The 12,915-nt window shown below is 66.6% G+C and overlaps 1 protein-coding gene across 3 annotated transcripts in view; it reads left to right on the plus strand.

Moving 5' to 3' along the window:
* KCNQ1 (potassium voltage-gated channel subfamily Q member 1) overlaps positions 1–12,632 on the plus strand; it is a gene marked incomplete at both ends in the record, with an annotated part of 173,434 nt that extends 160,802 nt beyond the window's left edge. For all 3 annotated transcript variants that reach the window (XM_084255204.1, XM_084255205.1, XM_084255206.1), the window contains one exon: positions 12,414–12,632. In XM_084255204.1, coding sequence (XP_084111330.1) covers positions 12,414–12,632 — 219 coding nt within the window. The remainder of the gene's footprint in view (positions 1–12,413) is intronic.
* Between the last annotated feature and the right edge of the window lie 283 nt (positions 12,633–12,915).

Genomic DNA, 12,915 nt, shown 5'->3' on the forward strand with positions numbered 1-12,915 from the left:
GCATGATGAGCTCCGCCACAAGAACCGCCCTTGGGCTGCAACTGAGGCAGGCAACCAGGAAGGTGGGGAGGCCTCGAGGGGCTCCCCAGGTCCTCAGACGGGGTAACAGGACCAGCAAGGGAAGAAGGGGTGGCTGCCAGAGACCTCGAAGGGGCGTCAGCAGGCAAGATCCCCAGGCTCTGGCTCAGCCACATGGGGACACCCACTGAGAAGTGGCCGAGCATGGCAGGATCCTCTGAGGGGCTGACGTGGGGATGCCCGCTTGCAGTTGGGGTGTGAGGTTGTTGGGGAGCACTCGGCAAGGAGATGGCGCCTGAAGAAGGGTGTGGGAAAGTCACCTGAGCAGACAGTGGGGGAGACGCGCGCCCATACTGGCCCCTGGAGGTGAGCAGACACCAGCTGTGCTGGGGTGGCGGCTTCAAGAAGGGCATGGTGCCCTCAGGGGACGGGGCAGGAGTGAGGCCGGGGAAGTCCCGCTGGATTTGGCCACACAGAGCCCTGATCACACTCAGCGCCGTGTCCTCTGACCCCAAGACCCGCCGCTGACCGGGACCCGGGACCAGAGGAGGCAGGGATCCTGTGCTCCTCGTCTGTGCTCTGCTCGCCCTTGGGCCTGGTGATGGCCAGGCAGTGGGCATTTGGGGAGGGCCCGCGGGGAGCAGTCTCAACGTGGGGACTGGGGTGCAGGTGCGGCTTCACCTCCGCCTGAGCCTGAGGCAGAGGCCAGGGCAGGGGCGCAGGCCGAGCAGCATCATGCCCAGAGGCTGCCACATGGGAGGCTGGCTCCTGGGGCGTAGCCAAGGCCAGGCGTGGGCTGCCGGCCCGCCCCGATGGAGGGGGAGACAGGGACGCGTCAAGTCCTCTGCCGCCTCCACAGCCTCCTTCCAGGGAAATAGGCGTCTCCAGCAGGAGGGCTCCAGGGGCCAGGGTGTGAGGAAGCGGCGGCGCTGAGGGCCTGAGCCGCAGCCACCCACTTGCCGGTGAGCCTTTGGCACCCGCTGCCGGGGCCCCGCCCCCAGTGCCAGAGGCAGCCACGGGTGCTGACTTCAAGCGTCCTCTGGTGCCTGCTGGGCACCGCACGCAGGCGGCTCAGGGTGAGGGACTGCCCGCCAGGCAGCCGCGTGCTGGGGCCATGGACGGTGACCAGAGAGTTCTCTGCCGCGGGCAGGGGCATCTCCCAGGGTGGTTAGTCACTCACACCCCGGTATGAATGAGTTTCTCCCGGGCCATGCCCACTGAGGACGGGACCTCGGTGGCCTCCCTTGGGGGACTGGGGCGAGGGGGCCCAGCAGAGAGGGGGCAGGGCAGCTACTTCCCACAGCTGCTTCCCCTGCTCCCTGGGCCCCCGGGAGGCCCTCCCTCAGACCCATCCCCACCCCACCCGGCCCCTCCTGCCCCCGTGCCCTCTCCCCGAGGCCTCACCCTCCCTCCCCGCCATCCTGGAAACGATTTTGTTGTCTGCAGAGATCATGTGTAACTGCCTGTGAGTTATAAGTCTCCGGAGCAAGCAGCCTGTTACCTAACCAGGCCTGGCTCATGCCAATGTCTTGAGTAATTATTGGGGGGCGGGGGGCCGCCCAGCCCGCAGCAGAACCTCTCCGAGGGAGTGCTATTGTTTTTCATGTCAGCTGCATTTTAAGGCTACATTTCACGTCAGCTGTGACTTGGAAGGAAGGAGGCTGGGCCTTTGAAAAATGAAGAAATGGAGACAGGGTGGTGGAGGGTGAGCAGCTTAACCCTTTGGGCTCCCGGAGCTCCCCAGCTTCCTGGGGTTGCCTGACAGCGCAGTCTCGTCGGGGACCAGAGCCTGTGGCCAGGCCCAGCGCGGCCGCCACTTGGCAGCTCTGATGGAAACCGCCGTGCGGTTCGTACAGACAGTCACGGAAACTCGGGCGGGCAGCCGGCCGTGCTGGGGGTGCGCACCAGGCCGGCCTCAGGCCCTCCTCCCCCAGCGCTGCTCCTCGCGAGTCTCCCCCCAACGCATCTGCAGCTGAGCCACAACAGGGAAGTGCCCCTGCCTGCTCTGGCCCACCCAGCCCGGCCGAGGGGCAGAGCAGAGCATGCTGACCTGGGCCCAGGCCCGCCCCCACCAGCACACACCTACTGTGTGCCGGCCCTGGGAGCTGAGAGGCCCAGGAGAGGCCCTGGAGCTCCTGGGGGCGGGAGCGGGTCATGGAGCCCCCGGGAATGGGGATGAGCCGGCAGGAAAGCGGGCTGGTGGGACACGGTATTTCCGAGGAGGTACTGCTAGGGTGGCAACTGCAGGGGCAGCAGTGGACAGGCACCCAAAAGCTGCTCTCAGCCCTCTCCAGGCCTCGTAGAGCTGATTCTTGGCCTGGCCCAGGCAGGGGCCCCAGGGGTGGGGGCAGCTCAAGCAGGAGAAGCGCCCAGGAGGGTGGGGGCGCAGGAGCCGAGTGCTTCAGCCAGGATGGACCAACCTCCTGGGAGGAGGCTGTGCGAGGTCAGGACAGAAGACGGTGTGGAGGGGCCACCGGGAGCAGTGGGGCCCACGTGAGGAGCTGAAGGCACAGGGCAGCAGAGGAAGGCGTGCGGTGCCCACCCCGTGAGTTCAGCTAAGGAACGTAAAGGTGTTGACAAGGTTAAGGGCCCCGCTCAGCAAGGCCTGAGGACCAGGAAGGAAACAAGCAGACACCGAACCGCAGCGACCTAACTGGAATCTGGGGAGCGGGAGGGCCCTGATGGCTGACCTGGAGAGGCCATGCTAGTTCTAGCCAGAACCCCCGCAGGCTTGGGCCTGGGGGCCATATCCTCACAGCGGTGACTCGGGGAGGACACTGCAGGAGGAGATTAAGATCTCCCCAGGTGTCTGCACAGCCCATGTAGCCAGATACTTGCCCCCCAGCCCACCCCACACACGCACCACCAAACAGGAGACTTAGCTCTCAGAGACAGTGAACCCAAGAGATTCAGAATTTGGGGACCCCAGGGATGTTATGATGAAGGGGGATTGTGTGAATGCAGCTGTGCTAAAAAGCAAGACTCAGAATGCCTCCATCAGGGATATAATTTCAGGATACCAGCTACGAAGGGGGCGTTCTAAGCAACCACAGAGAAAAAGTAAGCCACAAACCAAGAATAATAAATCCAAATGGCATCAGACTCTCAGCAGCAACGAAGGAAGCTAGCACATGCCCTGGAGACATGCCCTCAGACTCCTGAGTGAAAAACACTATTTCCAACGTGGAGCGCGATAAAGACATTGTCAGACCCACAGTTAAGTCTAGGCCCCCAGTTGCCTTTTCTCAGAGAGTTACTTGAGAATATGTTCCAGCAAATAGAAAGAGGACCGAGAGAGAAACATAGGATCCAAGAATGGCCTGAGTCTAACCCCCTGACCCCCACAAAAAAAGTCCCAATATGATGGGGCCTCCCGGGGGCGCAGCGGTTGAGCGCTGGGTTGCGAAGCTGCCCACAGCCTCTGCGGCGCTGGTTCGATCCCCGGCTGCTCCCCGGCCACCGGAGGAGGGTCCCACATGGCGCGCAGACCTCTCCTGCCGCCCGCTGCTCCCCTCAGCAGTGTCCTTCGGTCCTTCTGCCTGCTCTGCTCCCCGCTCTGGCTCTGGTGGATTCTCTCACCCTCCCGTGCTTCTGACTGTACCCAGTGCATGTATAAAACAAAACAAACAAACAAACAAACAAATAAATAAATAAAACATGCCTCTGTTAAAAACAAAACAAAACAAACAAAAAAAAAAAAAAAAGTCCCAATATGATGGGGGGAAACAGGTTCTGGGATAACATCTCTCCCCAGGCCTGGAGGGCAGCTCGTGCTTTTAGGACCCAGGAAGAAACTTCAAGGGGAAAAAAAAATAATGCTGATAAATTGATGCTGTTCTGGACAGGATGAGAAGTTTTCCAACCCTGGCAACATTCAAGAGTAAATAATGGCTTGAAACTAAGTGACAGATACTTAGGAACTAAGCAAAACATAAAGGCAACTCTTAACTCCAGGGAAAACAGTAAGTTGTAATGTAGAGCACATAACTCAGCTGAAAGCATTTAAATGATGCTAGAAAGAGGTGCATATTGTTTGCATAAAATGCAAATGGTAGATATCTAGCCTAGCATTACAGTCGCTTTAGAAGGACGGGAGTGGCAGGGAGGCCAAGAGTCTTGATCGCTCATCTTCCTTCAGCAGTCGCCGCACAGTCTGAAATGGCAAAAACAAGGAAGAGCAGCATAAGCTTGTGATTTAGAAATACCAAGGTGAAGTCATGAGACAGCTGAGTGTTGAGGGATTGCCTCTGGGGTATGGAATGGGGGGGTGGGGAAGGCGGAAGCTATAGCGCCCTTCAAATGTATTTGCTTGTTCATGGTGAGAAAACTCCAGAAGGGAGGGAATGAGAGCACATGAGAATGGGGAGCTGTGACAACACCCTGGGCAGGTGAAGAGAGTCAGTCGGGCTTGCCCAGCTCTGGCGGGAAGGGTGAGGGCAGGCCCTGGGTTTGGAAAAGCAGGTAGGCCTCCACGCTGCAGATGTGAGGCTGGCTGCACCACCCTAGACTGGGGCCCCGGGGTGGTAAGGGGACTGCGTCTGCAGAGAAGGGAGGGCTCAGGGGTGGGCACTATGACTTAGGGGGACCGAGCCAGCCTGGCTCCTCCAGTGGGTACCAAAGAGGCCCTCCAAGGCACTGCTGGGGGCCTGCAGGCTGAGCCGGTGCTCCTGAAGGCTGCTGGCCACGCCCCGACTGACCCGCGTGGCCCCCCACCCCAGCCCCAGCGTCCCTCAGTCTCTTCCTCCCGGCCCCAGGAGCAGGAAGGGCGGGCTGGGCGCCACAGGATGGGCCTGAGTCTCTCATCAGCTCACAGGGTCAGCCCAGGCCACGCGGCCCCCAGCCTACCCCGGTTCTCCTTCCTGGGTGGAGGCCCCCGCCCTGCCACTCACCTTCCGAGTATTGTGGGCCTTCCTGGGACCTATTTGGTCACCTTCAGGCCTCTAGTCCCTGGAGGACATTCCCCTCTGGCCACAAAGCCACACACCTGGGGTCGGGGGCAGGCTTCCTGAGGTTACCAGGGGCTGCAGAGGCTGCAAGGAGCAGGCGAGCGGTGCAGGCCTGTGGAGGCGGGGCTGTCCCCACTGGGAGCTAGGGGTGGCCATGGCCGGGCTGGCGGTGGGGGAGCACCGCTCTTTGATGTTGCACTTCGACCTGGTCTTGCCCCCCCAGCAGGTCACCTGCAGGTTCCTGCCCGCAGCACAGACCTCTGCTCACAGGCTGGGGCCACGGGGCCTGCTGGCTGACCAGGGCTGCAGACGGGGCCTCCCGCGGTGGGGGGAGGGGGGCGGGGGCGGCTGGGGCACCTCAGATCCCGTGGCCACATGCCTGGCAGCACGGGACGCCCCAGGGCCTCTGCGGGGCAGAGCCCTTGCAGGGCCCCTGGAGCACCACACGGCAGGGCAGAGGGGGGCCCTCATGCCCCCAGATGGCAGGGAGGCCCATGGGTTTCCAGAAAAGACCAGAGACCTGGGTGACAGGGTCGAGCTCGAGCCTTCGGTGTGAGCCACCGAGGCCGGTGGAACCCTGCAGCTCCAGAGACTGACCCCAAGGAGACCCCGTGTCTAGAGAGTCTCCCGCCGGCCCCTGCCATGAGGACTCCCTGCCAGGGAGGGTGGGGGAGGCAGAGGCAGATGCCTGGCCCCCACCCCTGGAGCATCTGAATCAGGGGGTCATCTGAGCCCCTGCGTTCACAGCGCCCTCCCCCCCCAGTGACCGTGAGCGTCTGACAGCCACCAGCCCACGTCACAGGAGAGAACATGGTCACGGCAGGCAGGCTTGACGCTGGAATCGCAACTGAAGGCCAGTCCCAGGCCTAGTGTGACCAGGCCTGGCTTGTGCCCAGCCACGGAGGGGGGACAGAGGCCACAGTCAGGAAGGTGGACAGGGGAGCTAGGCAGGTCTGGAATGCGGGCCGGCCTGGGAAGGAGGGGTGCGGGGCGGGGGGCGCCTGCCAAATATGTCCAGATGTGGCTGGAGCGCTCAGGGCCTGGCCTGGAGCCTCAGCGACTTCCTGCCCGCCCACCCTGCTCTCCACCTCCTCACCCAGACAGCCAGGGGGAGGGGAGCACAGCCAGGGCTTGGCACCCCGTGGGGGTGGACAGAGACCTCAGCGCCCCGCTGGCACGGGCACCTGCGTGGCTGACGACGGCCACATGTCAAACGGGCGGGTGGTGGGAGGACCCGGGCCCAGGGACATGAGAGCGGGGCCAGCCCCCACCGCCGGGCCCTGAGGGCCGGGGGTCTGAGAGGGGAGGGGGCGCTGGGCAGGGCTCAGCCGCTGCCCGGGGAGGGCTTCGTGTTGGGGCCAGGCCCCCCTTGAGCTCATGGGCTCCCCAGCCCAAGCTGTCCCCGCAGAGGAGGGGCCCATCGTGGGGCTTCTGAGCGGGTCCTGGGCCTCCCCATGGGGAGTTGCCCTGGTGACCCCGGGAAGGTGGCCGGGGAAGGGCTCAGTGCCGTTGCCAGTCAGCCTGGCCTGAGGCGCCCTCCTGGGCTCCTACGGGTGCCAGTAAAGGGGCTGGATCCGGACCCCAGGACTGGGGTGAACTGCGGTTACCTCTGCCCCCGAGTGTCTACGTGACAGTCTGGGCCCCCTTGCTGTGGACACCCCACCTTCCTGGTGCCTGTGGCTCTTGTGCTGACTTGTTTTCTGTCCTGCCCACCCTCATCTGGACCCGAGAGCCCCAGGCCCAGCCTCCAGCCGGGTCCCAGCTTCGGGGAGGCGGGATTCAGGGCTCCTGTTCTGGGAGCATGAACCAGAGCTGGGGGATGGGGCAGCGCAGTCCTGGCCGGGTGTAGGCCAGGGCTGGGGGCCAGGGCCGGGGGCTGCCCACCCATCTGGGTCAGCCGCAGCTGCAGCCCGGCCCTGGCCGCCTGAGTCACGTGTCTGTCTCCAGGCCAGGACTAAGGCGGGAGAAGCCGAGACTGGAGGCCTGGCACCTGCACAGCAGGCGCAGCCCCAGGCCGGGGTGGCCGGCCTGCACCCCAGCACTTCCTGGGTCCCAGGCCCCCTACCACCTCTGGACTCTGCTCCAAGAGGCAGCCCCATGCCCTGCTTCCCGGTGGGGCCCAGCAGGGCTCGGCTAGAAGCTGGTGCACGCACACGCGGGCCGGCCCTGGCCTGAGGGCATGGAGCGGCGTCCACTCCTTCTGTTCTAGGTACGGGTACCGGGCACCAGGCCAGTTGCCTTTAGGAGCTGACCGCCTGGGCTGGACAGGACAGAAAACAAGTCAGCACAAGAGCCACGGGCACCAGGAGGGTGGGGTGTCTGCAGCATGGGGCCCGGACCGTCACGTAGACACTCGGGGGCAGAGGTGACCGCAGTTCACGGGGGAGGGCGGCCCGCACAGCGGCAGGCACAAAGGGCTGCGGCCTGGACTGGCGGGGGTGGCCAGCGGGGCGGACATGGGGGCCGCAGGGCAGCTGCCGGGATGCCAGCAGGGCTCTGAGGGTGTGGGGAGGTCCTGGCCTCATTTGCCCTCTCCTGGAGCCCCAGGGGCCATGGGCAAGCAGAGGGAGACTTCTAGGGCTCCGGGATGTGCTGGGGCTCTGCCAGAGCAGCGGCTGCAGGGATGGGGAGTCTCCAGCTCCCTGTGGGCTTGCTGGGCCCTCGGCCACTACTGTCCCCCCACTGCCACTCCGGCACTCTGCCTGCCAGTCCAGGCCTCTGTGGGCAGGTATTCCCCTGTGGACCGCAGGTGACCGCTAGGCCCTGAACCCCACCTGCCTCGCTGTGTTGGGTGCCTCCGTGATTGGATCACAGATGTGTGAGGGAAAGGAGTCGGGGTGACCTCAGGCCTCTGCTGACCATTGACTGGGAGGGGGACGATGGAGGAGCAGGCTGGGAGAGCGGGGTCCAGGAGCACCCCAAGACCTGCCAGTGAGCAGCTCAGCAAAACCAGGTTTGGACTGGAGGCCTCAGGCAGGACTCGGCTGGACAAGAGGCCGCGAGAGGGATGGGGGGTCTCCAAGGAGCATGGCAGAGTAGGACTGAGGCCAGCCCGGCCGTTTACAGGCTAGCAAGATGGGGGACCCCAGAGTTGAGAGAGCAGGGTGCAGGCGTCCCCCGCCAGTCCAGGCCGCAGCCCTTTGTGCCTGCCGCTGTGCGGGCCGCCCTCCCCCGTGAACTGCGGCCACCTCTGCCCCTTGCTGCGGACACCCCACCCTCCTGGTGCCCGTGGCGCTTGTGCTGACTTGTTTTCCGTCCTGTCCAGCCCAGGCGGTCAGCTCCTAAAGGCAACTGGCCTGGTGCCCGGTACCCGTACCTAGAACAGAGGGAGTGGACGCCGCTCTGTGCCCCCAGGCCAGGGCCGGCCCGCGTGTGAGGAGACAGCCCGGACGCCTGCACTCAGCTGCCCACCCTGCGGGGCCCGCAGGGGCCGGTGCCTGCAGAGGGCGGGGGGAGCACCTCTGCTTGAGGAAGCACCCAGGGAGGGGGACCTTTCCTGGAAATGTTTTTAGGGCGAACGTTCCCAACGAGCACGCACCCCGCAAAGCCGCGTCGACAAGCTCGTTCCAAAGAGCCATCAACAGGCTGCGGGCGCAGAGGTCGGGCGTGGGCCCCGGCCGCTCGGCGTGTGCTCACAGGCGTCCACAGCGGGACTGAGCCAGGGTCCCAAGGAAGGACAGGCTCCCGGGCCGAGCACGGAAACCGGGGGGGCTGAGAGGCCGGGGCGAAAACGAAGACGCGGCCAACGCTGGGGGCGCAGAGGCCACGGGAGCCCTCGGGCTGGCTCCTCCCTGAGCCCCAGGCCTGGGGGAGCCCAATCATGGACACAGGAGCCTCTGTCCCTGACGTCGGGGACCCCCAAGGCTGCTGGGCAACCACTGCCCCTCCCCATGGGGCGGACAGAGGCCCAGCGTCTCCCGCACCGAGGGGGCCCTGCTTGGGCTGGCAGGGCCTCTGCTCTCACAGACGGTGCAGCACGCGAATGGGGGCCCCGCGGGCAGGGGGAGTGGGCAGAGGGCACACCCTGGCATCAACAGCTGGGAAGGACAGAGGGGTCGGGACAGGGTGCAAGCAGCGGGGCATCCTGAGGCAGCGACAGTGTGGCCATCCTGTGGGGCAGGGTTGGTGGTGGCCACAGTGGACACAGCCCCCATTCCAGGAGGCTCTTGGGGCTGGGCGGGGCCTGCCTTCATCCCGCAGCGGTGGAGGCTGCAGGGTCGCGCAGGCAGGGCTGAGGTGGGCGCACACGGGAGGGCTGGCGGGCAGTGAGCCGGCCTGAGAGGCGCTGCTGGCGGCTCGGGGCTCCTGGACTTGGGCCTGGGGGAGGGCCCCAGAGCGTGGGCTGTGGAGCGGCCAGGCCAGAGCGCCAGTGGCCTGTGGAATGATGGCCGCGTGCCTGCCCACCTGCCCCATCACTGGGTGCAGGTCGCCGCCGGCCAGGCCGGGCTGGGCTGATCCAGTCCCGCTGCATGCGCTCCACCCTGTGTCCCCGGCCTCTATCCCCCGGGCTCCCTGAGGGGCAGCGTGGCGGCGGGGGGAATCAAATGCGGTGGGGCCCCCATCTGCTTCTAGCACCTTTTCCAGCCTGCCCCACATTCCTACTCGCCTGGCCCCAGCAGGGCGGCCCCTGGGCAGGGCATGGGGCTCCCGACGTGGGTAGGACATGCAGCTGTCCCCCTCAACCTCACAGGCGGGAGCCCCAAAGGTCCAGCCCGAGCCCTGTCCTGGGCCCGTGTCCTGCCGTCCTGCAGGGGCTGTGGGCAGCACCCTGCCTCTGTGCCCACTAGCCCACTGCCCCCAGCCCTGATGTCCACACAGAGCAGCTGCAGGGGCACTTGAGGCACCGGTGTGGTTGTCCACCCAAGTCGGGGGTGACCGCTGCGGGAGCAGGCCCTGAGCACCACGGGGTACCCACATGCACCCCCAGAGCTCCCACGAGTGTGGGGCGGGGCGGCAAGTCAGGACAGGGGTGCTTTGCACACCTGGGGCACCTTGGGGTGGCCCCCACACAGACGGGGTGCCCGCCCCAGGCTCTGGACACAGGAGCGGCCTCAGGTCTGAGGGGTGGGTGCGGCCTGAGCGGGGGCGGCACTGGCATAGCAGGACCAACCCTGGGGCACCCGCCAGGCTGGCAGACCGCAGAGGCCTGGAGCCGAGCGCCTGAGGGGCAGGAGGAGGGCGCCTCCGAGGCCAGGGCCGGCCGGGGTGAGGGGCAGCCATGCGCCTGGCTTGCGTGTTGAAGGTCCCCGTGGGTGGCACATGCAGGGCGGGGCTGGCATGCCGCTGCCACTGTGCCAGCGGAGAGAGCGGCGAGCATAGGGTTGCCTCGGCAGAGCGTGGGCGTGGGGCAGCCAGGTGGGGACGCAGGCAGGGGCAGCCACCGATGCGGGCTGATGGGGGCACTGCCGTCTGCCAATCACGGCTCAGTCCTCAGCGTCCACGAGCTGGGGCGGGGAGGCTCCCCGCAAGCTCTGTGCTAGAGGGGCGGCTCTGGGGGGGCTTTGAAGAGTGGCTGGGGCCTGGACGGGCCTGCCAGAGCACTCCAGCCTGGGGGTCCCCTCTGGGCAGCCAGAGGGGGACCTGGGCCCCCCATCATGAGCCTACCCTGCGGGCCATGTCCAAACGCATCTGGGGCCAGGGCGGCTGGAGCATCCTGGTGACCCTGTGACCCCAGAGGGGACTGGGCTCTCCCGAGAGGAGGCAGCTGCGGCCCACTGCCCACCGCCGCCAGCCCGGCCGGACACCCGGCGCACGTGGCAGGGCCAAGGCAGGTCCAGACCGGGACAAGGGCCCAGCAGGTCCTGCAAACATCTCCCTTGAAAGGCTCTTTTTCAAGATTTTTTGAAAACAAATTCACAAGCACATCAAGCGGCCGCGGCCGCCTCCTCTCCGGCGAGGGCCAGTCTGGTGAGTTCCAAGGTGCGCTTGGGACTGGCCGAGAAGGGCGAGGGCCACGGCCTCTCAGGCAGCTTCAGAATCGCCCTTCAGCGCCTGCTCCCACCCCCATGGCCGGCCAGGTGCGCCGCAAGCAGCTCTCACCGCGGGCAGCCGGGACCGGCCCTTCTCCAGCCGCGTCCACGGCCCCTGCCCCGCCAGGCCCGCTCTCTAGACCGTGCCCTGGAGAGGCCGCGGGACCCCTCCACCCCCGCACACCTGGGGGCCCGGCCCATGCCCCAGCGTGGAGCCACGGCTCCTCCCGCGACGTGTTGGTGCCGATACCCACGGGGACCGTCCAGGCCCGGACACCCGCCCGCCCGGGGCTGCTCGCGCGTGTCACCCGGTCCTCCGGGCGGGAGCCGCCGGGGCTGAGGGGCTGGGAGCGACAGGACGTGCCCTGTCCCCTCGCCTCTGAGTTCAGCCCCACCACGCTCCTGCCAGCTCCCCAGCAGCTGGCACCCCGGCGGCCCTCCCAGCATGGCCCCGGGCAGGGCTGAGCGAGGCCTCTCCTTGAGCCTCAGGGTGTGCGTGGGGTGGGTGTGGGCCGGGTTGGGCCTTCCAGGTGATCAGCCACAAGCTGGAGCCTTAGGCACCTGGTCACGGCCCCTGCTCGTGTCATCCACAGCCACCCCGTCCCCTCCGGCTCGACGCCCACTCTGGGGGGGAGGGGTGATTGACCCCGCGCCTGCCCACCTGGGGATCCCGGCAAACTGGGCTTTAGCCACACGGGGCTGTGGCCACTTCCCCCAGCATCTCCGAGGGCCATCCCGCCAGCACCCAGCCCCCCAGTCCTGGAAGAGGGGCCAGAGTTCTGGGCACAGATGCCATCACCGCCTGTGTATCTGGAGGGTGCCCGGCCTGCTGGCTCTGCCTGCTGTGCCCCTGCAATGGACACTGCTGACCCCCTGCCCTGTGGCCGCCCTGTGCCTGCCCTGCCCTTATCGGTGACCATCTCTCCTCCCCTCCTCCGCCGGCTCGAGTTTTTCTGGTGCTCCGGGTGCTGGGGGTGGGGGACGCAATAGTTGTTTTGTCTGTTGGCTCTCAGGGGAGGCCCCCCTGGGCACCAGGGGCCACACGTCAGCCCAGACCCTGGCTCATGCCAGACCCCCTCCTGACTGACCTCCTGGTGGGACGGCGCCCAGGGCCCGGGGACCCTGCACCTGCTCAGAGAGCTCGCCGGCCTTCCCCCCACCCCCGTCACCAGCCCTTCCCCCAGGCCATCCGCAGCCTCTGCTGGACCTGCTGTCCAGGGTCAGCTGCCCCTCCGGCCTCTCAGGGCTGCCCAGGTGCTCAGCACAGCGAGTCCCTTGCTAAGTACGAGGTAGGGACGGTGACCTAGGAGACCTCAAGGGGGCCTGGGGCCCAGCACCCAGGCTTGGCTGGGCAGGTGGTGCTTCCACCCCTGTGAGGGACCAGCCCTGGCAGAGGGAGGAGCCCCACCAGACCACGGGGGGTTGGGGGCGTGGCCCATCCCCCGACCGCGGTCCGCTCACCCTCTGCTTGCCCCCACAGGTGACGCAGCTGGACCAGAGGCTGGTGCTCATCACCGACATGCTGCACCAGCTGCTGGCCTTCCACCAGGACCCCCCGGCCGGCCGGACCTCAAGTGGGGCGGGGACCCCTGCACTCCAGCCCGGCTCCAACCACCCCGGGCTCTGCCTGCCCAGCAACGCTCTGCCCACCTACGAACAGCTGACCGTGCCCCACCGGGGCCCCGATGAGGGGTCCTGATGGCCCTGGGCTGGGGCCTGAGGGGGCACCCCACCCCCACCCACCAGGCCGGGACCACCTCCTCGCGGCCAAGGGGGCAGCCTCTGCCCCAGGCCCCCACGCCGGTGCTGGGCGTGCCGAGGCTGCCCCTCTGGCACGTGGGCACTGGAACTTGGCCAGGTGTGGGGCCTGCTCGGCGCTCAGGCAGTGGCCCCCTGCATGGCTCGTGGAGTCAGGCTGTCCCCCGGAGCTAGCTGCCCCGGGCACTGGGCCCATCCCACGTGTGGACACCTGGGTACAGCCT

This window comes from Talpa europaea (genome assembly GCF_964194135.1).
Source record: "Talpa europaea genome assembly, chromosome: 1".
NCBI classification, from domain to species: domain Eukaryota; kingdom Metazoa; phylum Chordata; class Mammalia; order Eulipotyphla; family Talpidae; genus Talpa; species Talpa europaea.